The sequence below is a fragment of the Microcaecilia unicolor genome, chromosome 3 (genome assembly GCF_901765095.1).
Source record: "Microcaecilia unicolor chromosome 3, aMicUni1.1, whole genome shotgun sequence".
In the NCBI taxonomy this organism is placed as follows: domain Eukaryota; kingdom Metazoa; phylum Chordata; class Amphibia; order Gymnophiona; family Siphonopidae; genus Microcaecilia; species Microcaecilia unicolor.
The window spans coordinates 381,525,282-381,549,564 of record NC_044033.1 but is presented as its reverse complement, the minus strand read 5'-3'; the positions used below and the strand labels follow the sequence as shown (position 1 = coordinate 381,549,564).

The 24,283-nt window shown below is 45.5% G+C and overlaps 1 protein-coding gene across 4 annotated transcripts in view; it reads right to left on the bottom strand.

Moving 5' to 3' along the window:
• Positions 1 to 24,283, bottom strand: part of HADHB (hydroxyacyl-CoA dehydrogenase trifunctional multienzyme complex subunit beta) — a 148,556-nt gene that overhangs the window by 122,359 nt on the left and 1,914 nt on the right. For 3 of the 4 annotated variants that reach the window (XM_030198642.1, XM_030198640.1, XM_030198643.1), the window contains exons 2-3: positions 18,386 to 18,460; positions 9,424 to 9,465 (exon numbers count right to left, since the gene is read on the bottom strand). In XM_030198642.1, coding sequence (XP_030054502.1) covers positions 9,424 to 9,465; positions 18,386 to 18,452 — 109 coding nt within the window. In that variant the 5' untranslated portion in view covers positions 18,453 to 18,460. Of the gene's footprint in view, positions 1 to 9,423; positions 9,466 to 18,385; positions 18,461 to 22,195; positions 22,202 to 24,283 lie in introns of all 4 variants that reach the window. The other variant, XM_030198641.1, reaches the window with a different exon arrangement.

Below are 24,283 nucleotides of genomic sequence, written 5' to 3'. Positions count from 1 at the left end.
TGACGACACTCTCAGTGGGCAATTCGGTGGTCTTTGATGCCAATTCAGGGCATGAGCAAGACCAATTACTTAAAGAACCCACTGGTTGGAGGTTACAAGGAGCCACCTATGATGGAAAATAATTCAGCCTCCCCCCTACAGGTAGGCTGTCCAGGATGGTTACTTTGAGTGCAGCTATGCTCTCTTGGAGCAAGTAAAAAGCTTGTCTCTTGCTTCGAATGGGGCTTCTGAGGACGGGGTTGGCGAGGTCGAGAAAGCCAAGCCTGGGGCTGCTGGGCAGAGCGGAAAGGTTGCAGGAACCTACGCCTTTGAGAGGTCCACTCAAAAACGTCTGTGAGGAAAAGGATGCAGCTGGAGGGTGCAGATGAAGTTTGGATGGTGTCCAGATGTTTCACTGACCTTTTCTACCTTATCTCTAAACAAGTTGGCACCCCTGCAAGGAAAGTCTACCAACCTCTCCTGAACCACCAGTTCTAGGTCACAGACATGCAGCTATGACAGTCTGTGCATCCCCACAACCATATTGAAGAGTCTGGACACTATATCAAAGGAGTCATACGCGCCTCTGGCCAGTTATATTGTACATTCCAGCTACATGCTGGCCAACTGGTGAAGCTCTGTGACTTGCTCCTGTGGGAGAAAATCTGCAAGACAGTGTACTGCAGATCAAAAACTACAAGTAAAGGCTCATGTAGAGCTGGTAGGACTGGATACGGGCAGTGAGCATTGAGGCCTCAACAGTTTTCCTCCTAAACAAGTCTAGTGCCTTAGCCTCTCTACCTGGGGGCACCAAAGCATAAGTCCTGGAGCGCCTAGCTTGTTTAACAGCAGATTTGATCATCTCGAATCCAGGAGTCTTTTGGATAGGATACTGCGTATCCACCTTCTTAGGTGCAGCCTGCACTGAGAGGGGAGATTCCCAGTGCTTCATCAGTGCAATGGTACAGTGACAGGACAGTCAACATCTCCACCCTGGGCTCTTCCTCCGTTTCTAACTTAAATGGGACAGGCAGAAGCCATTTCCCTGATAAAACTGGTGAAAGAGACTTTCAGGTGGAGATTTACAACTTTAAGGTGGGGAGGGATCCAAAGGTATCCCATAAGACTCCTCCTCTGAGAAGCAATGTGGGTCCTCCTCTGAATCCCATGTGCAGTCCCATTCATTAGGAGACTCGTAGTTTAGGACAGTCAGCATCTCCACCCTTGGCTCTTCCTCCGTTTCTAACTTAAATGGGATGGCAGAAGCCATCTTCCTCATAAAACCTGTGAAAGAGACTCTCAGGTGGAGATTTATGACTTTGAGGTGGAGAGGGATCAGAAGGTATACCATAAGACTCCTCCTTCAAGAAGCAATGTGGGTCTTCCTCAGAATCCCATGAGCGGTCCTATTCAGACTTCTCCGTACTCAAGTTGTACTGAATTAAGTCTGTGCCTGCCTCGACTCAGTGGATCCATGTCCACGCCCCAAAGAGTGTAGAGGTACAGTCCTACTCTCTGACTCCAGGGAGGCTTCCTCTTTCGATGTCAAGAGCAGTACTGTATGCACTGAGGTTGACGTCGCCACTCTTTGAGATGCCAGCATAGAGATCTCTGCATTGGCAGGAAAGGAGCCTCAGGAAGAACCTGGGTTTGATCCACAGTTGGTGCAAGCGCCCTCGATGCCCGAGAGGTTTGCAACTGCAGCATCTGTGCCAGCTCCTCCCCAAGCATGGCATGGAACCACTCATAGAAGGAAGGCATCAGCAAAGCTGGGGGAGCCAGAAGAGAGGCAGCCTGAGAAGGCATTGGTGTCAGCTGGTAGTGGGGACCTGGCTTCTTGCAGACTTGTGCACCAGTACCTTTACCAAAGGGAGGGGTGCTCCTCTTGGTGCCAGCGCTTCTTGGGTAAACCAGTGATGCCAATGTACTGGAGCTCCTGACACCCTGTGTCTATGAAGACTGCTGTTTATGTTTCTTGGGCTTCACCTGATGCTCAGCATTGTGGTCCTTCAGTGCCGAGGACAATGTCAAACCCGTATGCACCCTCGATGTTGGGTCCAATGCTTCCGGTGCTGATGTTGATGTATCGGCCTTCGAGGAGCCAGAAAGCTTCTCCTGTTGAACCTGTCGTGCTGTGTGTGTCCTCAGCAGCATTTGCAAAAAGACAGAACAAGATTTAGGCTCACGGTCATCTCCAAGGAACCCGATGCACCAGTTGTGCGGGTCCATCATGAAAAATCACCCGATTACATTGGGTACACCTCTTGAAGCCACTGGAGGTATTATTGGACATCGGAAAAAGGATAACCGCCAAATTAAACTCAATTTTGAGCTGGAAAAAGGGGCAGTGCTCAAATCGAGGCCAGGGCTCTGGACTAAAAGGGCCTAGCAATACGAAAAAATAAAGGAAACTTCAAGGGCTGAAAAAATAAAAGAAATTAAAAGGGAAACTGAAGAAAGAGTAAAGAGAAAAATACTCAAGAGGACTTGAAAACTCATACAGGAAGGCACAAGAAAAAAAAAAAAAAAAAAAAGCACAAAGAACACAAAGATGTCTTTCCTGCTCTGTGGTGTAACGTAACATAACAGGGTAAGTAGCCAGAGGACAGGGAAAAATTGAAGATATTTTATAAATGAGAGTGGGAATGAATGACAGCACTGATGCAAGTGGTAGGAGGAGAAAAGGATTTCAACTTCTCTTATCAAGCTGAAACAGGAGTAAGACAGAAGGGAAAGCGCGGGGTACAAATGTAACAAAAAAATAAAACAAAAAAAATTTAGAGAGAATAAATACCAGCCAACTATGTGACCATACGAGTGGAATGGGGATGATTTGAAGAGAAAGGCAAAGACTAAATTGCCAAGGGTTATTCAGAGGTAATGATGAGTGAGCAGAATATGGCTGTTTAGTAAAGATGAGGGGAGAGGAAGCACACAAATAAAGAATGGTTTAGAAACACAATATAGGAATGGGAAAATCAAGTTGAAGAATAAAGGGATGGGGGTGACATGGGATACGTAGCATTTTCCAAAGCGGTGTGATCCAGCATTGGGTAATGGCACACTGGCTAGCGGATTGTACTCCTGGAATCATCAAAAAGCCATTCTGCTGGGGCAAAAAAGCACTGCGACTGCCATATTGTTGAGTTTTGCCCAGCAATGACACACCATGCTCTGTAGTGACATTCTGTTGCTGAGATTCTTACGACTGTGTTACTTTTGGTTATTGTAGTTCTTTTCGCCTCCTTTGTTTATTATGATCTTATAAAGTGCTCTGTTGTGCCAACTGTTGGGGAGTGCAGTATATCAAAAAATTAAACTGAGAGAGAGAACGAGAGAGCGAGGGGGGGGGGGGGAGGTGAGCTGGGATTTGGAGAAGAAAAGTGAGCAGGGAGGGGACTGGGTAAGAATAAGCTATACAACGTTTTTGTGGGTGGATACTTCCATCCTATGGCAATGCAATCCAGACTAGGAGAAAGAAGGAAGGATGGTTCTCCTGGTGTTAACAGGCCTGGGCTGTGGGGTGGCAATAAGGACCATATTATATTTGAGGGAATCTCTCTCCTTCCATCCCCCAAACCAGTCCTACTGCCTTTCCTCTTGCTCTGCTCTAAACTAGAATTCCTTATAATCCTGAAAGACAGGCCAGACAAGTGTGTTATATTACCCCAATCAGCAGATAGAGGCAGAGAACATTCAGATCTTAACTATTTCTCTGCCTCTGGTGCAGGTTAGACTGGTGTAGTACATTTTCTACTAAACAGGCCTGCCTCCCTATGGTTGTCCACAGACTGCACTCCTTGAGGAAGAGCCTTAGCCAGGGCTTGCTCCCAGGGACTGGTCCATGGACCTCCCCCCCCTGGAAGAGTAAAGAGGGGTCTGACCCTCTGTAGCCCCAAGCTCTAACCCATGAGATTCAGCTTAAGAGGCTAGCTGGAAGTCCCTTAGGGCCTCTGCTGGTCTGGGCAAGTTCTTTTTTTTTCTGAAACAACCCCCTTCTTACTTTCAGACTGCTTGTGAACCTGGAGGTGATGTGTCATCCCTAGCTCTGAGCCTTAGCCTACAGACCTTTTGCTCACTGGGGCTTGCTGACACGTGTACCAAAGAGCCACACCCAGTTGGGGGTAAGTGAATTTGTTCCCCCGCCATCATTTTTTCTTTCCCCCTGCATGCCACCCTTGCCTTCTCTGCTCACACTCTCTCTTTGTAGTATATTTCACTAGAATTTGTCAACCGTTAATGATCTTTATTTTGATAGGTACCATGCCCACTTTCGGGTTGCCAGCCAGAGCCAAGGATCTGCCTTAGGTCCACTTACTCTCCATCCAAGCCACGCCCACTTCCCCAGTCCTTTTGATGTCACCAGATGTGATGTCACAGTCCCACCCCAAACACTTTCTGGGTTATGTCCCAGTTCTGCCCAGACCACACACCCTTTTCAAGATGGCAGCAAGTAGTGGTTGCAGAAATCCAAGACAGTGGGGCACTTGCTGTTTCACACTACTTGCTGCCATCTTGGATAAGTCGTATGTTAGGAAGTGGCGTTAATCTCCCCCAATACCGCCCATTACAGCCATGGAGCCGGAACGTGCACAGTTTAAGCTTTTCTTTTTCCTCTCGCATGAAACAAAATAGGCATTTTTTAGCCTTCAGACGACCTGTTTCTTATTATTTTGTTTTCCAAAAAAAGGGACACTGTGCGGTTTAAACCACAGCTCTAATGGTTTTAAGCCCCTTATACATGTTTAAGATGGACCGAGACCTGCCTGTCTGGTGTTAAGAATGGCAGGCTGAGAACTCTCTTGCTGAACCAATTCAGAGATTATTATTAGCATTTGTATAGCGCTACCAGACGCACGCAGCGCTGAGCAACTGACACAGACAGTCCCTGCTCAATAGAGCTTACAATCTAAAGTAATAGAAAGACAGACAAGACAATAAGGGCAAGTACTGGGTGAGAAGGAACAAGGGGAGGCAAATGAGTAGTGGCTAGGAGCCAAAAGCAGCAGTGAAAAGGTGGGCTTTCAGCATAGATTTGAAAATAGGTAGAGATGGAGCAAGACGTAGAGATGAAGCATGCAGCCCTCATGTCTTAATCCCCTACATCTTAGCAGCCCCCCCCCCCCCACCACTACTCCACAGCTACCGTCTCTCAGGAGAGATAGGGCCTGTGCAGACATTTTAGGCTTTTAAGGGCACACATGCAAAAGAACTAGTGTGAGTGGTTAGTGTTGAAAACCTACTGGTTTTACAATCATTTCCCCTCTCCTCTCTTCTCCCCATGCAACTCTCATGCACAGAGACCAGCAATCATGCTAGTTTTAAACTGTCTGTTCTTGTCTGTGTGAGGTCAAACAGGTTGACACACAGCCCTCTCCCTATACCCCATCACTCCCCCTTTCTGCGGCCAGGCTGAAAGAGAAAAAGGTTTTAGAGATCAGAGCCTTACGCAGCAGTGTGTGAATAGCCAACCTGCTTTTAGTTTTACCAAACTCTCACGGATTCCCCCCTCCCTAGCCACCATTTCAGTGGACAATTCAGAAAAAGCAGTGATGTGTGATTACAGTTTTTTTTAAGAGACAGAAAACCCCAAAGCCATACATTTTACACTGTTTTTAAGTTTTGCAGAAGTCTCTCTTAGTAGAGCTATCAATATGAGCAGGTAAGCCCTTCTCACCCAGCGATGTGCTGTATTGTAAAGGGAAGAAGGTCATGTGAAAAAAATGTATAGTCACTTTGAAATGTGTGAGTCCTCATTCTAGACATGTCTGTACTAGAAACACATATCACACTTTACACGTTGACAACTCGAAAAAAAAAACCTGGCAAAGCCCAAAGCTCTTGCATGTAGAAAGATGCAGCACTCAACTTTCCAGCTGCTTCTTCCCCTCTTCTCTAAAACAGTCCCCCCACCCCTGCTCTGAGGACTTAAAAAAAAAAAAAAACCCTCTTTTTACAATGATGTGCTAGTGTTGAAGCACATACTGCCCTATGAAGTCATGTACAAAAAAAGAAAAAAAAATAAGCAGAATTTACTTCGAGTTGGTTAGGAGGCATCATGCCTCTGTTCAATGCCTCTAGAAAACATAATAAGGATCTCAAAAGAAAGCAGGTAGAATGGCTCAGGGGGCAAGATGCTTACAGTATACCTTACAACGACCTGCTCGCATTCGTTTTTAAAGAAACAAAACCATAGTTTCAGAAGTGAATGCTCAGTGCAAGCGGACTTGGTGGATCTGACAGTGCTGTATTCTTTTAAGATGCTTGGACCATGAGTCTAAGAACAAAAACTGGTCATGAAGTGGCCAAAGCCTTTGAAAAGCTATTGAGTTTACACTGCATGTCTAAAAAAATACAGACAAGCGTAAAGAGAGTTTAAATTAGGGTTACCATATGGCTCCAGAAAAAGGAGGACGGATTGAGCCAGCCGGGTTTTACTTCCATTGCTTTCCATTGAAAGCAATGGAAGTAAAACCCAGCTGGCTCAATTGCTTTCCATTGAAAGCAATGGAAGTAAAACCCGGTTGGCTCAATCCGTCCTCCTTTTTCTGGAGCCATATGGTAACCCTAGTTTAAATAAACCTCTGCAGACGTTACTAAAAAGAAAAGGAATCTGCCATTTTGTGATCAACAATGATATGCAAAAGCGGCCATGGTAGAGGGGTTTAACCGCACCCTTAAGTCTAAAATGTGGTGATACTTCATGTCTCGCAGCACTTTTTGCTATGTAGATGTATTGCAGACCATTTGTTTAACCCGGTGAACTTGAAAAATTATGGAAGTACACAGGTTCTTCCACACTGTTTGTCTTACTAAACAACCAATTGCTATGAGCTTTGTTTGCTATTTTACAGGATCTATGAATGACTCGTTTTGGGCATTCTCCCTGTAAAAATTGCTACTTCATATGGCTAGCTTGAAACAAAAAGGTGCTATGATTAGTACATAGACATTTGATCCTCAAAAATTGATCTGTTGATCCTTTAAAAGAGCGGTGTTCATATGAATTGTTTGTTTAGTAAAACAAACAATGTGGAAGAACAACAAATTACCTGTGTGCTTCCATATTTTTTGCAAGTTAACCAGGTTCAACAATTTGTAAACATTGGGAGATTTAATCCTTACATCTAGGTTTTTATAAAATCCCCTGGTTTGCTTATACTCAATGACTTTCAATTTCTACTCTTACAGCAAGTTAAACTTAAAAGAGAGGCGATATATCCTCAGTATTAAGAAAAGAGTAAAGATATATTTTCAAGTAGAACACAATAGAGCCATGGGGTCTTGATAAAAAGGTTGAGTGGATGAATGTGCAACATTGTGTATAACACTACGTCATTTCCACTGACATACTCAGGAAACAGCTGGGCAGCTCTTTCTCTGAAAGAGTATTTTCTTAGATTCCTCCTAAGCTTATTTCCTCTTAACTTCAACCTATGCCCTCTCATTCCAGAGTTTTCCTTCATTTGAAAAAGGTTCACCTCATGTACATTAATGCCACTGGGGTATTTAAATGTATCATATTCCCTCTCTCCCGCCTCTCTTCCAGGGTATAAGTAGAGATTCATAAGCAGACCAATTTTGTAGCTGCCCTCTAATTCCATCCTGTTTATATGTTTCTGTAGGTGCAGTCCCCAGAACTGCACATCATCTACTTTTTTTCTGCTGGTCATCCCTCTCCTTATGCACCCCAGTATCATTCTGACTTTGACCATCACCTTTTCTACCTGTTTAGTCCTCTCACTTAGAGATTCTATACATTTGTCCTATGCATTCTTGAATTAGATACAGACTTGAGATCTCCACCACCTCCACCGGGAGGCTGTTTCATGCATCCGCAACTCTTTCTGTAAAACAGTATTTCCTCAGATAGGGGATAAACTCATTTTCACCTTCATCCCATGTCCCCTTTTCTTTTCAGCTGAGACTTGCCTCCTGTACATTTATGCCACAGAGATATTTAAATGTCTATCATATCTCCCATTTCTCCCCTTTCCTGCACATAATGAGATCTTTAAGTCTGTCCCCATACACTTTAGGACAAAGATGACTCAACATTTGAGTAGCTGCCCTCTGGATGCCATCCTTTTTATATCTTTTTGAAGGGCTGGTCTCTAGAACTGTGCACAGTATTCTAAACGGGGTTTCACCAGAGACTTATGCAGAAGAACTATCACATCTTTTTTCTTGCTAGCCATTTATACACCCAAGCATCTTTCTGGCTTTTGCCATCACTTTTTCTACCTGTTTGGTTACTTTAAGATCATTTGATATGATCACTCCCAAGTCTCGCTCTTCCTTCATGTACAAAGGTACTTCATCTCCCTACACTGTACTGTTCCCATAAGTTTTGCAACCCTGATATGACCCTGCATTTTTAGCTGCCAAATTCTAGACCACACTTCAAGCTTCTCTAGATACCTCTTTGTGTTGTCTACACCATTAGGGGTATCTACCTTATTGCAAATTTTGGGATCATCTGCATAAAAGCGAACCTTTCCAGACAGTCCTTCCTCAATATCGCTTACAAAAATGTTAAGCATCTGACCAAGGACAAATCCTTGTTACACACTAGTAACAACTTTTTCCTCTGTGTGAGCTTCATTTTCCACTATGTCTCTTTCCACTCACCCCAGTTTCTAACTCACTCAATCACTTTAGGACCATACCAAGGCCACTAAGTTGCCTATGTGGAACAGTGTCAAAAGTTTTGCTAAAATTTAAGAACACTACAGCCAGCTCTATACCTCGATCCAACCTGGTCACTCAGCCAAAGAAATTAATCAGATTTGTCTGACAAGACATACCTCTAGTCAAGCTGTGCTGCCTCCGGTCATTTTCAAATCTTGATTAAGAGAACAGGAAGTCCAGATTGTGTGTGTGTGTGTGGTGGGGGGGGGGGGGGGAGGAATTGGAAGGGAGGGAGGGAGCTGTCAAGAATATTAAATGGTTTAATAACTAATTTTCTTTGAATATTATTTAAAAAAAAAATTTTTTTTTTTGGGGGGGGGGGGGGGGTGGTTGCCGGGTTCTTGAAGACTGGATTGGCCACTGTCGGAGACAGGATGCTGGGCTTGATGGACCCTTGGTCTTTTCCCAGTATGGCGGTGCTTATGTGTGCTAAAGTCTCAGTTTATGGGCTACAACATAAAATGTATTACAGCCTCTGTTCGTTAAACTGAAACAAAGTTTGAATTGAATAAAAATTTACTGTTAAAAAAAATAATTTGTGTTGCAGTCATTCTAGGTCAAAAAATTGTGTTGGGTGGGAGATGCATGTGTGATAACCTGTGGCCTTCGTACAGGATTTGATGAACTCAAAACAAGAGACAGTTGCTAGTATAACTTGTATTATTAACATTTTCCTGGAGATCTCATCCATGACAGGCAATCATTAAAAAAAAAAAAAAAGTGGGATTTATACTTTCTAGGTAATTAACATACCTGGTGACTGCAGTTGTGAAGAGAAGCTCAGAGGTCTTGCAGCTAGAAAGAACAAAATTAGAAAGACAAATTTTTATGAAGCATAATAAAGTTGTTAGAAGCTCATGTGCCATTAACTGAGTTTAGATTGCACTGTGATTTAGGAAACAACCACATGGAAGAAATTCACTGAACATGTAGTGGGCATATAGCTTCTGCCTGTTAGAAACAGCCTAAGAGTGATCTCTGTTGCCTCTACCAGTAGTAGGTATGTGAACTTATAACTTGAAAAGCTCTCACAATTTCCAGAACAAGGGCCAACTCTCCTGCCTGAGTGAGAGTAGTAGGAGACACCCCTTTGGAGGGAAATCTGAAGTAAATGCCAAGCCCAAAAGAGTGGCTTTGCCAGTTTGTTTTTTTTGCTTCCCTAACCACTGCACCATTAAGCAGGGGGGTGTTATGGCTAACATGGCTAGCACACAGGTGAAAAGAAGTGAGGAAACTGTAAAGCAAAGGTACTTTTAAACTGGTGTTCTCTGAGGACATCAGGCTGATTATTCTCACATGTGGGCGACATCATATGACGGGAGTCTGGTGCTCTGCAACTCCAAAATACACCACGCTGATGTGATGGCCACCAAAAATACCACCTTGAGAGAAAGATCCTTGAAGGAGGCTTGCTGAAGAGGCTCGAAAGGGGCCTTAACTAAGGCCGACAGAACCAAATTCAAATTCAGAGGAACGACTGGCCAAACTGATGGTCTCAAGCATCTGATACCCTGGAAAAAAACGGAAAACATCTGGATGGAGAGCCAAAGACTTCCCCTAAATTGGGCCCCGAAAACAAGCCAGAGCTGCCAATTGCACATGAAGGCCTTTCTCCTATCCACACTGAAGGAATTACAAAAGGTTTCCAAGCGAAGTCTGCAAAGGAAGCACTTCTCGCTCTTCACACCAAACCTCAAAAATACACCAAACTCGTACATAGGCCAAAGAGGTGAAACATTTCCCAGAACTCAAGAGGGTACGAATCACCCCAGAGGAATACCCCTTCTTTGCCCCTGGTACGAAAATAAGTACCTGAATGTATGTAAACCGCTTTGAATGTAGTTGCAAAAACCTCAGAAAGGCGATATATCAAGTCCCATTTCCCTTTCTTCAACCACCTCGCCCGCTCAACAGCCACAAGCGAGAACACAGCCACATCGGGAATGAGAACCGGACCCTGCTGCAGCAGACCACCCTCTAAGGGAAAATGAATTGGATCCACACACCTGCAACCGAACCAGACTGGCCTACAACGGCCAGCGCAGCAAGTCGGGCGCCACCAGAACTACTCGACCATTACCCTGAATGTGCTGCAGAACTCGATTGATGAGCAGCCACAGAGGGAACACAAAAAAACAGACCCTGAGATGGCCAAGGCTCACCCAACACATCCAGACCCTCTGAAAACGGTTCCTTTCAACGACTGGGGCCTTTGCATTCTCGGCTGTGGCCATGAGATCCATGATCGGAGGACCCCACCTGTCAATAATGAGTTAAAACACGAAGGAAGCCAAACTCCACTCCCCCAGATCCAGATGATGGCAACTGAGATATTTCACCATCAGATTGGCAGAACCCGCCACATGCGCCGCCGACAGCAACAGTCGATTCTGCTCCGCCCAGTCCATGATCAGGGCTGCTTTTTGCGCTAACAGAGGGCTCCTGGTACCTCCCTGGTGAATGACAAGTTACCGCACTCACACCGAGCATGCAAACATCCCGGAGATGAATCAACCGTTCAAAGGCCAACAGGGTGAAACATATTGCCCGAGTCTCCAGACAGTTGATCGACTAGCGGGACTCCTCTTCCAACCAGTGGCCCTGGGCCATTTGCCCCTGACGATAGGCTCCCCATCAGGAGAGACTGGCGTCTGTAGTCACTAGCACCTAGTCCAGAGGTATGCCCCGACTCAGATGGCGCCGATCCAGCAACCGCTGAAGGATGAGGCGCACTGCCCTGCAAAGCCGCACACTGCAAGACAGTGAATCCAACTGAGAGCAGACTGGAGAGGCCTCAAGTGAGAACTTGCCCATGGAACCACTTCGATTGCTGCCGCAATGGAACCCATGCCCTGTTGCCCAAGCAGACAGATCCTCGACTACGAGAAACCGACGAATCTGCAACTGAATCTTCTGGATCCGTGCTTCCGGGAGGCACACCATGCCATCCCGCGTGTCAAAATGAACCCTCAGATATTCCAATGATTAACTGGGGGGGGAAGAGAACTCTTGGCCACATTGATAATCCAACCCAGATGTTGAAGCAGTGGCACCACCCGAGCCGTAGCCATGCAGCTCTCCTCGATGGACTTCACTCTTATCAGCCAGTCGTCCAAGTAGGGGTGCACCAGAATGCCCTCCTGCCCGAGGTGAGCCGCCACCACCTCCACCATCACCTTGCAGATGGTCCATGGCGCAGTAGCCAAGCTGAAGGGCATTTCCTGAAACTGGTAGTGTTCCCCCAAGACTGCAAACCACAGAAAACGCTGATGATCCCAAAGAATTGGAATATGAATTTTGGGAGGGAGTGGCAAAGATGGCGCTGACACGTTGAGAGGAGTGAGGCTGCTTGGAATAGTTTGCTGAAGTTTCCTAAACTTTGATTCCTGTTTGCCATTATGCCGCATACTAAAAGAAAGGAGATAGTAAGGACTTTACCGTTACCTGCCCTCGCCTCTTCCCCGAAAAAGCAAACCCTTGATAGCTTCACTCACCGGTGCCCACAGAATAAACCGGAGGAAGTTCTGCTTTGTGCGCCGAGGGAGGAACCTTTGGAACATGAAACAACGCTATCTCCTCTGGAAACCGAGGTACCACCATACCCCACCATATCGTGGGAAGAGAAGGCGGGCCCCAAGAACACAGAAGGCGCTTGTATTGGGGCCTGTGGTAATGGCTTTTCATCGGAGCGGTTAATGGCGGTATCTGAGATCTTGGACAAGGGACTATTGAACCCTCCCGTGGTGGTTACGCTGGATACCCTCTGGCAAGCAATCGAGAGAGTGAATTCCTCGATTAAGAAATCAACTCAGGAAACAACGAATCTGGTTTCAATGGTGGAACAGCTCTCCAAGTCTCCAATGGACAAATTAAAGCAGGACTTTAATGATCAGGTACAAAAATATCAAACTGATGTTTCCAATATTAAGGACAACATGTCAGCAGTTATGAAAGACAATTTGGTTATGTGCCAGAAAACAGAACAAATTGAAAATTATAATACACCTCTGAATACGAGGAAACTAAATTTCCCAAGGCCTGTTGGAGTCCTTCCCCTAAAATTATTCAAAAAATATCTAATTGAAAATGTAAAGTTTTCCGCTCAAAATATTCCTCCCACAAATAAGATATATTTCCTTCCTGAGAAGCAGCAGCAAGGGGGTCTCATGAGGATATGGAACAGGCCCAGGAAGAGGAGAAATTTGATGACTTGAGACATTTCTTTGATTTTGGAGAACTCATTAACAGAAGTAACAAAAAGGGCTACACTATTGGTCTCATATGTATTTGAGCAGGATTTCAATGCCATTCTGAAGTTGTAAAGAATGCTCAACAAAAGTTCTATGGCCAAAAATTATGGATATTTCCAAACATTACTAGATCTACTCAAGATAAACGGAAACATTTTCTGGATATGAGAGAAGAAATAAAGTCTTTGGGGGCTACTTTCTTTCTAGCTTATCCCTGTAAATGTATAGTAAATGGGGACCAAACTAGACTGATAATTAATGTGTTGGAACCAGTGGAAATTTCATCTATATGATGTCTGATATCATATTCTCCAAAAGAAGCTGTGAAATCTTTCAGCTGTTGGATTTATAATTATCAAAGCAGCGTGTCTGGGACATGACAAGTTGAAACTGAGGTTACACGATATATTCCTGAAACACATGATGGACGCTGATTGGTGTTTAAATTTCAGCAACTGATTTGAAGAAGGCTAGTATTTTGGGGTTTGTAAGGATGGATTATTATTGACATTTTAAGAAGTTGTGTCTGTCTCGATAAACATGATAATGCAGAATTTGTAATGTATGTATATGTTATTAGTTAGGATTATTGAATGTCAAAAGTTCATTAGTCAGATAATATGGGAATGTAAATGTATAGTGAGATATTTGGGAGTTAAATGTTTTCTTTATACCGGATCAGCTTAGAGCTTTCATAGACCTGAAGAGGGTAGCAGGGTAACAACATCTGTTTATCAGGCTGTATATGGAACAGATTACTACTACTACTACTACTATTTAGCATTTCTACAACGCTACAAGGCGTACGCAGCGCTGCACAAACATAGAAGAAAGACAGTCCCTGCTCAAAGAGCTTACAATCTAATAGATAGATGTGGGCTGGCATGGGCCTTACTTGTTAACTTTATACTACTGTGATTTCCTTGATTTAAGTCACTTTCCCAATATTTGTGGTCTAAGGAAGGGATAAATACGAAGTTACAGTTTAAAACAAAAATCTTTTCTTCTTGTTTTGCTCTGTATAGGAGAATATATTTGTTTTCTATCTTTCCCTGAATTACATGTAACAAGTTTATTACTTGTGTAATATAAATAAAAGAATAAATAAGTAAAAAAAAAAAAAAAAAAGAATATGAAGGTATGCTTCTGACAGATCTAGGGAGGTCAGAAACTCTCCCGGCTGCTCCGCTACTATCACTGAACGTAGGGTCTCCATGCAAAATGGAGAAACGCTCAAGGCCCGATTCACCCTCTTGAGATCCAGGATAGGATGCCAGGAATCCTCCATTTTGGGCACCACTAAATAAATGCAATACCTCCCAGAACCTCTTTCTTCTGGAGGGACTGGAATCACTGCCCTCAGGGCCAAGAGCCTCTCCAGGGTCTGCCGGACAGCTGCCATCTTGACCAGAGACTTGCAGGAAGAGACAAGGAAAGCTTCTGGAAGAGGACAATGAAACTCCAGTGCATAGCTCTCCTTGATAATGTCCGGGACCCATTGATCTGTCGTCACGCGGGCCCACCTCTGGTAAAACAGCTGCAACCTGCTGCCTATGGGCACTACCGGAGACTTTGCCCCTGCACCCTCACTGTGAAGCTCTGGAACCTCCAGCACTTTCGGAGGGCCCCATCATGACCTCCCTGCCTGTTGCCCCTAAAGGAAGGAAAGGACCGAATAGGCTGACCTCTACTTCAGTAACGACTATACTGGGAACCGGCCCCTCAACCTGGCTGATACTTGCGCAGCTCCCTCAGGTGTCCCCGACCCATCGAACGGGAACCTGAGCGGGATCAGTCTCCCAGGAGCAGAGGAACCTTGGATATACCCAAGCTCTTCACCAGCTTCTCTTCTCTAGCTCATCCCCAAAGAGCAACTTGCCCTGGAATGGAAGCCGACACAAACGAACCTTGGAGGCCACATCTGCCGACCAATTCCAGACACAGAAATCACCTTTCCGTAACCACCAGTGCCAGGTTCTTCGCAGACAAGTGGACGAAGTCATAGAGAGCATCGGAGAGAAAGTCCGTGCTGAACTCCAAGTAAATGACATCCAAAGACGCCTGTGAGGATGCTGACAGTGCGTCTGGAAGGTGCTAAGCTCACTGAAAGCAGGTCTGCACCATGTAACGCCCACAAATGGCTGCCTGTAACACCAAGGCCGAAATCTCAAAGGAGCACTTCAGTAGAGCCTCCATGCTACAATTCTGAGGGTCGTTAAGGGAAGCCCCATTACAGGAATAGCTGTCACCAGAGCATCCACCTTAGGGACCCAGAAAGACTCCAAGTCCAACAGAGGGAGCTGATAAAGTCGAGCCACTGCCCAACCAATGCGCTAGGGCGAATTCGGCATCTGCCACTCACCCTCCACCAACTCCCGCAAATCCTCGTGATACATAAAGGTCTGGGGCGGCCGGCACACCCCCTTTAACAGTGGATCGCCCTTCTGAGACACCTGAAGGTCTTCCGACAGTTTGAGAGCCCGTAGGACCTCCGACAAGAAAGACAGCAACTCCTGCCGTCTAAAAATCCAAACAACTGAGGGATCCTCCCGCATCCCAGGGATTGCCCTGATCAGAGTGCGCCACATTTGACCCTTCTGGGGCCCTGTTTGCCAGGGGATCTCCCATAGCCTCCACAGGGAGCCCCCTCTTCAGGCAATAAGCTTAATGAAATAATAGAACACATTTAGGGGGAAAATGAGAGGGGACCGTAGAGGCATCATACCTGCAAAGCAGAGGTCCCTCTCCAGAGTCCAGCCTCACAGCACTTGGACCCAAAATGGGGCCGAAAGCACCACGCATCAGGAGGGCAGTTTCCCTGAGAGAAGCCTCCTTACTCTGCCAAGGGGCCTTCCCAGCACTCCCCGCCAACAGGACACCCGATTCTGGGTCAGTATCCATCATGGTCTCCGCTTCTTTGCACACGTGGGAAAGACCACTGTGCACAGAAACCACCCGCCGAGCGGAACAGGCCGACAACTATGTGCCTTCTCCGCCTGGGAGGCCATGCCAAACTGTACCAGAGCGGTGTCCAGTCACAAGCTTCCCACCGCAAAAGACGCTCCCCCATCTGATAGCGTTCTGCAACTGGTCCTGAGCCTCTTTTTTTTTTTTTTTAAATACTGGCAGTGCTCTGTTCCAACTATGGGCCCGCCTCAAGGAACTCCCAGGTAAACTGGGGAGAAGGCCGAGGCACACCACTAACCAAAGGAGAGCAGGAGGGGGTAGAAAAGGGGGGTGGGGAGGAACCCAGTGTGCACACCCCCAAAAGCGCAGGGATCCAAGCCTGAGGCCAGAGAGAAACGTTTTTTTTCTACTGCCTGTGTATTCTGTTTCTTGCCTCTCTTTCTTTTTTTTTAAACCAGCAGCAAAATCTACTCTAGGACACCCCTGAAGCAATCTCTTAAATACTATTCTAACTTTTCTTACGAAATGGAGCTAAAAATGGCATACTCAACCGAACAGCAGGGCTGCACAGATTCACCTACCTCTGCTGGGAGAATGAGAAATACTGGGCAGGTCAGGGTTGCATAGTCCCTTATACAGGTGTCAATAATTCTCAGTCTCCCTCCGTTGGTAGGAGTGCATATTATCCACTTGTCGGGAATAGTCTGAAGCAGACTGTAAGGAATTTATTTTTGGTGTTGTATTAATATTTTGTCCTAATATCACAGTTTAGGACAGTGGTTCCAAAACCTGGTCCTAGAAGCACCTCAGCCAGTCAGGTTTTTAGGATATCCACAATGAATATTCATGAGAGAAATCTGCATGTACTGCCTCCAATGCATGCAAATCTCTTTCATGAATATTCATTGTGGATATCCTGAAAACCTGACTGGCTGGGATGCCTCCAGGACCAGGTTTGGGAACCACTGGTTTAGACACTTTCCAGGATAATAAATAAGGTTCTGATGATGGAAGTATACATTTTTAATAGAAGCTGCATAAGTTCTATACAGTGTTTTGTATAAGTAAACAAGCCCCGCCTCCAAAATAGACAAAAATAATATATCCAATTAAACTGTACACTGAGCATGCTTCAACTATCAAGAGATTCATGACTTTTTCCCCAGAACACAGAGACAGTCCGATGTCTTTACAGTTTACATTACTCATACAATAATATATTGAACTGATTTTAAACTAAAATGTTACCTATTTAAGTTCTTTGGACAAGCCTGGTTTACTTTTCCCACTTCTTTTATCTCTGTTTGCTGCCCCGTGGGATCTATTGAGTTCTCCACGTACGTGGATCCTCTTTAACCTATTTAAGCCTAACAGAAATCCAGATCTTAAGGTGACACCAGCTAAGCAGGACTCATAAAGTAGTATTCAGTATAAAATGAAACATTTTTTCAATATAGTATTTCATAATGTTCACAGTTATAAGTATATAAGTATTGCTATACTGGGACAGACTGAAGGTCCATCAAGCCCAGCATCCTGTTTCCAACAGTGGCCAATCCAGGTCACAAGTACTTGGCAAGATCCCAAAAAAGTACAATACATCTTATGCTGCTTATCCTAGAAACAAGCAGTGGATTTTCCTCAAGTCCTTCAGGAACCCTAACTGCATTTACTACATTCTCTGGCAACGAATTCCAGAGTTTAATTACACATTGACTGAAGAAAAATTTTCCTTCGGTGCCCTCTAGTCCTAGCATTTTTGGGAACAGTAAACAAGCGATTCATGTCTACCCGTTCCACTCCACTCATTATTTTATAGACCTCTATCATATCTCCCCTCAGCCATCTTTTCACCAAGCTGAAGAGCCCTAGCCGTTTTAGCCTTTCCTCATACAGAAGTCATCCCATCCCCTTTATCATTTTCATCGCCCTTCTCTGTACCGTTTCTAATTCCACTATATCTTTTTTGAGATGCGGTGACCAGAACTGAACACAATATTCGAGGTGCGGTCGCACCATGGAGCGATACAAAGGAATTATAACATCCTCAATTTTGTTTTCCATTCCTTTTCTAAAAATATCTAACATTCTATTTGCTGGCTTAGCCACCGCCGCACACTAAACAGAGGGATTCAACATATCATCAATGATGACGCCTAGATCCCTTTCCTGGTCGGTGACTCCTAATGGGGAACCTTGCATATCGTTCAGTTCAAAATTAGCACATTGAACTATTCTGCTATCAAGGTTACCAGGAAATCTGAAGATTTCATATCTACTTGAACCCACACACATGCATGTTCTGCTTTTATTTAAATAGCAAATAACTAATTCTACTAACCACTGCTATATAGCAGATGGTCTCATATTCTTTCAGTGTGAAACTATATTCTGTGCTATTGCATAAAGTGAGGCCAGTTGGAAGTCTTAAAAATATAGTAACTAGTAGATGAAATACTTCAGTCTACAAAACCTTGCATAAAATATTCAAAATGAGATCATCTATACTCATTTGTAATAAAGAGCAAAGTTTAGAATATATTATAAAAAAAACTTACAGAATCTGACAGCCCATGATGAAGTAATAGGAAGGTTCCTGATGACTCGAGTCAGCATAAGTGTCATTTTGGAAGCTAAAGAATGGAAAAAAAAGTCAGTAATATCCAAGAATGAACCAAGAACAACCAAGAATCAACTGTAATTTCTTTCTTAATGTTTGTCTTCTGCACCCACAATAAAGAATAATAGAAAAAAAAAAGTGTGACATTACATATGCAATAATAAGAGAAGTCTGGAGAGGGGTAGGAACTTTTTCACATCACTGTATTTAAATAGCAGATTACTACAGTATAACCAATGACTATGTCAGATTAACCAGCAAGCCTGATATAGATTAGAAGTGAGCCAAAATCACTTGTTATCATTTCTTTCAAGGAATCCTCATCAAGGAACTGGCTTCATGCCTCCAGTATAATCCTATTACTAACTACTCAACTCATTTTTGTTGGATACTCTGATCTTGTGGGACAAAATTATTATTCAACTGGCTATTGTAAGAAACAGAGAGCTCCTCCAGTCTTTAGATTCAAAAAGTTGGAATAGTAATATCCAATTGGCCAAAGTAATATCATCTTACATAGAGTGCAAAATCTCAAAAACCCACACAATTTAGAACTTACTTCCCAAGCAGGTATAATCCTGCATACAGCAAGAGCCAGAGATTATGCTGAGAACCAAAAACAAAACCAAAAACAAAACAAAAAAAACCACATTTAGAACTATTCTATAAACCTCATCTAGTTAGGGACAGTTTACAGTTTGTCCCCGTGACAAAAAAATTAGGTGCTGCCATTTACACCAACTAAAACCTGGTGTAAATGCCCACACCTAATTTTGATGCGGATAGAGAAATTAGGTCTTACCTGATAATTTTCTTTCCATTAGTCCCAACAGATCAATCCAGAGACTTGTGGGTTATGTCCCCCTACCAGCAGATGAACCAAGAATCAAGAAATCTCCTCTAAAATAGAGCACCAAAACCTCAACGAAGTGAGCCCGAGCAACCAAGGGCCTTGTGCCCAGGGCTGGGATCCCTGGACACACGACCAAAGGCAGCCGCTGCCGCCATCATGGCCGATCCAAAAAGAAATAGGCCCTTGGCTGCCTCACAGCTGCACAGCCACCGGCACGTGAGCCACACCCTCCAAGCTTCTATGTTGACGGATGATTCCTCTATGTAGCTGCTATTGCTTTTTATTTTTTTTTTAAATACCTGAAAGGACGCTTCTGCAAGAATTTTGAACAGGCCATATGAGAGAAGAAAGCACAAAGAAAACACAGCAGTAGGGCAGTCCTCTGAATAGATCTGTTGGGATTAATGGAAAGAAAGTTATCAGGTAAGACCTAATTTCTCCTTCCATAGTGTCCCACAGAACAATCTAGAGACTTGTGGGATGTACAAGAGCAGTCCTCAAGTAGGACAGGCCTGGCGACATCCAGTCACCAACACTGAAGCTCCAAAAAGTAGCATCAGCCCTGGAAACGACATCCAGACGATACTGCATCGTGAAAGTGGGAACAGAGACCCACGTTGCCGCCCAACAAACATCTGCCACTTAAACTGTGGAGCCTCCACCCAGGATACTGCTTGCACTCTGGTGGAATAAGCCTTAACAACTCCTAGCCAACAGAGAAGCCGACACAATAGCTGCCCGCAGTCAACGTGCAAGAGTCACTTTAGATGCCTGGAGTCCCTTCCGAGTGCCTACAAACAGAACACAAAGATGATCTGAGCACCAAAAGTCGTTGGTAACCTCCAAGTACCGCAAGAGAACATAGAGAACATCCAAACACCAGAGAGACAGAAGGTCCTCTGGAACAGAGGAAGAAAGGACAGAATAGTCCAAAGCTGAACCCCAGCCTCTGTAAAGGAGAAAGGGGTCCCTGACTTACAGAGCCTGCAACTTAGAAATCTAGCGGGCAGAAGCCAAGGCCACCAGAAAGACCGCCCTCAAAGTCGACTCCTGCAAGGAAAGCTGAACCAGGGGCTCAAAATGCACCCACTGGAAAGCCCACAATACCACGTTAAGCCTCCACTCCAGACAAATTGGCAGCATAAGCAGACGCAGATGGTAGATGCCTCTCATAACCCACACCACATCTGGGTACTTCCCTAGGGACATGCCTTGTACCTGGCCCCAAAAACAGGCCAAAGTGGCTACCTGAACCTTCAGGGAATGCAAAGCCAAACTGTCCTCCAGACCCTCATGCAGGAATGCCAGAAGGTTATGCACAGAGGCCACAGGCTCACCAGGCCTCAAAGGCCCTCCTAATATGAGCGTATGCTGTGGAAGTGGACTTCTTCCTGGCATGAAGCAAGTGCTCCCGATCAAGAGCCAAGCAGTAAGTCCAAAGGATGAGGAATCCTCCAAGAGGACGGGTCCCTGTGACAGGATCCTCCTCCTGTCCGGCTGACAAGGGGGATGATCGACCAAGAGCCAAATCAGGGCTGTGTACCATGGCCGATGGGGCAAGTCTGGAGCCACCAGAATCACAAGCCCTGGCTGCTGAGAAATGCAGCCCAGAAGTAGACCGAACATTGGCCAAGGAGGAAAAACATGCAAGAGGACCCCTGCCGGACAGGACTCAACAAGAGCCTCCAGGCCCTCCGCCCCCGGACCTCTGCACCTGCTGAAGAACCGGGAGACCTTGGCATTGCCTCAGGTTGCGAAGAGATCCAACTCCGGCAACCCCCACCGTTCCAAGATCAGTTGAAATGCCTCCAAAGAGAGCCCCCACTCCCCTGGGTCCAACAGATCTCGTGTGTGCTCGAGCCCACAACCGAACATCCAAGGTCACCGCATGGAACCCAACACTTGCACATATTCACATCCCTGAGGGGCCTGGAACAGCAGGAGATTACCTGCGTGCCCAGCTGCAGCTGTTTCACCTCCAGAAGAAAGACCTTCCCTATTCAGATGTAGAAGACCACATTGAGGTACTCGAGGGACTGAGATGGAGTACAATGACACTTGTTAAGGAGGCTCACTTATCCCAATGAATGCAGCAGCCTGCCAACATAGACTGTAACCCAAACACTGCTGAGGAAGGCTGCCACCATCACCTTGAAGGTGGTCTGGGCCGTGGTCTTGAGGCCAAAAGGGCACAGCCTTGAACCGATAGTGCCCCCCCCCCCCGAGCACTGCACAGTATAGGAAACACCGAAGGGGAGGCTAAATCTTATGTGCAGATATGCCTCCTCGAGATCCAGGGAAGTTCAGAACTCTCCTTGCTTTAACGCAACGAGCACCGACTGCAAGGTTTCCATGCGGAAATGGCACACATGGAGCGCTCGGTTGATCCTCTTGAGATCCAATAGCGGGCGCCAGATGTCGTCCTGTCTTCAGTACCACAAAGGAAAGTGAGCAGTGCCCTCGACCGGCCATTTCTGCTGGTACCACCTGCCCTGCCCCCAAATAGAGCAGCTTGCACAGGGTAGAGGGAACCACCCGAACCTAGGCCGGGGCTAGCATGGGGGATCCAGGAAGAACTCTGGGAGCTTTCAGATATACTCCAAGTAATACCCAACACTGACCAAGACCCACCGGTCTGAGGTAATCTTGGCCCACCACTCTAGCATGAGAAACACACGCCCTCCAACAGCAGGCCAGGAGGAATGGACAGACACTTCCACCCAAAAGCTGAGCCAGGTTGACGGAGCGGGGGGGAGCAAAAGTGGCATGAGAGCGGACTTCCGCTAGCGCACATTTTCAATGCAACATGTTGAGAAAAAATAAGCGGCAGCAGAACTCAGTTTGGGGGAGCGGCCGCTCCCCTGGCGCCCCCCCCCCCCCCCCCCCCAGCTATGCCACTGCCTCCACAACTGTGCAGCACGGGGAGCTGGGGCCAACCGGGAAGCAGAAGCTGCTGTGGAGTATGCAGTCCCCCAAAAGAGCCCGACTGTCTGGGCCTGGACAGGCCGGCCTCCTGAAACTGGAGACAAGACTGGGAAGATCGAGAGGGAAGCCTCACCTGGACCTCTGGCAACTGCAGGCCCAAAGAGAAGGCCTCCCCAGAAGGCGAGAATTACCAGATGAACCCCAGAGGCTGCCTCTGCGGCCCAATGGCACAGCCAGAGCCATCCACGTTTTTATTTATTGCATTTGTACCCCACATTTTCCCACCTATTTGCAGGCTCAAAATATCAACACCATCCCACTCACCCAGGAGACCGCCCCAAAAATTGCATCCACCTACCACCCTGGGCACCTAGAGCTCCACTCCAATCCCTGAAATCTAAATTAAACCTCTGAGATGATAGCCACTTGCCCAGCCTCCACTCTGGTCCTGGTGCTCACCACCATCATGTCAAATAGTAAGATGCCAACTCATAGAGCAAGTCGATATCCATGATGCAGGTCTCTGCTAGCTCAACACTGTAGGAGGGGGAGGAGATGGGCCAAGAATTACTCCCGCTTTCCTCAACCAGGTTTGGGTGAGTTTAAAAGAAACAAAAAAGGTACTAAAGGTAGATTTGTGGAACATAAATGAAATTTCCAAGTTGATATAAGATGAAATAAAGAAAGACACTATAGCAATGTGTGCATAGAATAAGAAAATAAAATATTAGATTTCCCTCTGTTTTCCTAAAGCTATGAGAAAAATACTACCCTAGAATTGGAATGCTAAAAGATACTCAAGGATCTATGTTAAATGAAACCGAGAAAATGATCAAGAAAAGGTGGAAATAATATACTGAGGGCCCAATGCACAACGCTTACCATGCTTGCAACGTCTGCTTTAGACCAGTTAGAGCCAGTCTAAAGTAAACATTATTTAGCGTCTAATACACAAGGGGGTTCTGCGTGGCTTTAACCGTTTGCAGTAGCTGCTAGTGATAACCCAATGCAAACGTATTATAACGAGCTCAATAGTATTAAAAATGAGCATCCTGTGTGATGCACAGAAAGGAGCGCCTACCTTTAACATGCAAAATTTTCTGGCATGTCTAGAGAAGTTGTTGTGTGAGGGAGATTTCCGAGAGGAGCACTCTGCTCACATTTTTCAATGCAAAAACGTGTCCGAGAGCAGAGAACAGATTAGAGGTACAGAGAAAACAACTGGCTGGGGAAAAGCCCCTATGTCAGCTTGCTGGGCTTCCAGCAAGGAGTAGATTTTCATAGCAAATCAATGTGGGTCAGCAGAGAACAGCTTAGGGGCCAGAAGCAAGCAGACAGCCAATCGGATAGGGAAAGCCCCTCCGACGATAGCTTGGGGGGGGGGGGCAGCCTGAGGGAAGGCAAGTAAGCTGTAGGAAGAAGGTGAGCCAGCATCAGAGCACTGAAGGAAAAGAGGGGGGGGGGGGGGAGCAGTGGATCCAACAAGTACTACAGGGGAGAGTACAGAAGCAGGATTCCTGGGCATGCGCAGAACATGGACACCTACCAAGAGGCTGTTCTGTGCATGTGCTAGGCACTTTCCCTAATGAGCAGTTTACTGAATTTATGTAAATCTAATTTGCATGCAATTTTTTTTAAGCATCGCTCACCATTTCAAAATCGGTAACTTCTACCATGGATCTAAACATCCACAGTTTTTAATGGGGACTTTTGAGCATCGGCCCCTGATTCATAATTCCAAAAAGATCAAGTGGATCAATAGCCATTTCAACGTGAATCATAGGATGGATCAGGAACCATCAATGATGAAAAAGTCAAAGCAGCACTGAAAGCACCAGGTATCGATGGCATTCCCACTGAATTATTATAGCAATCATATGCAGTTATTACAATACTTACAAGGCTCTGCCAGGAAATCTGGAAGACAACATCATGGCCTACTGACTGGAAAAGGTCTGTGTTCATAGCAAAACTGAATAAAGGTGATCCAACTGACTGTGTAAATTATCACACAATCACTGATCCCACGCATCAGAAAGATCCTACTCGAGATTATTC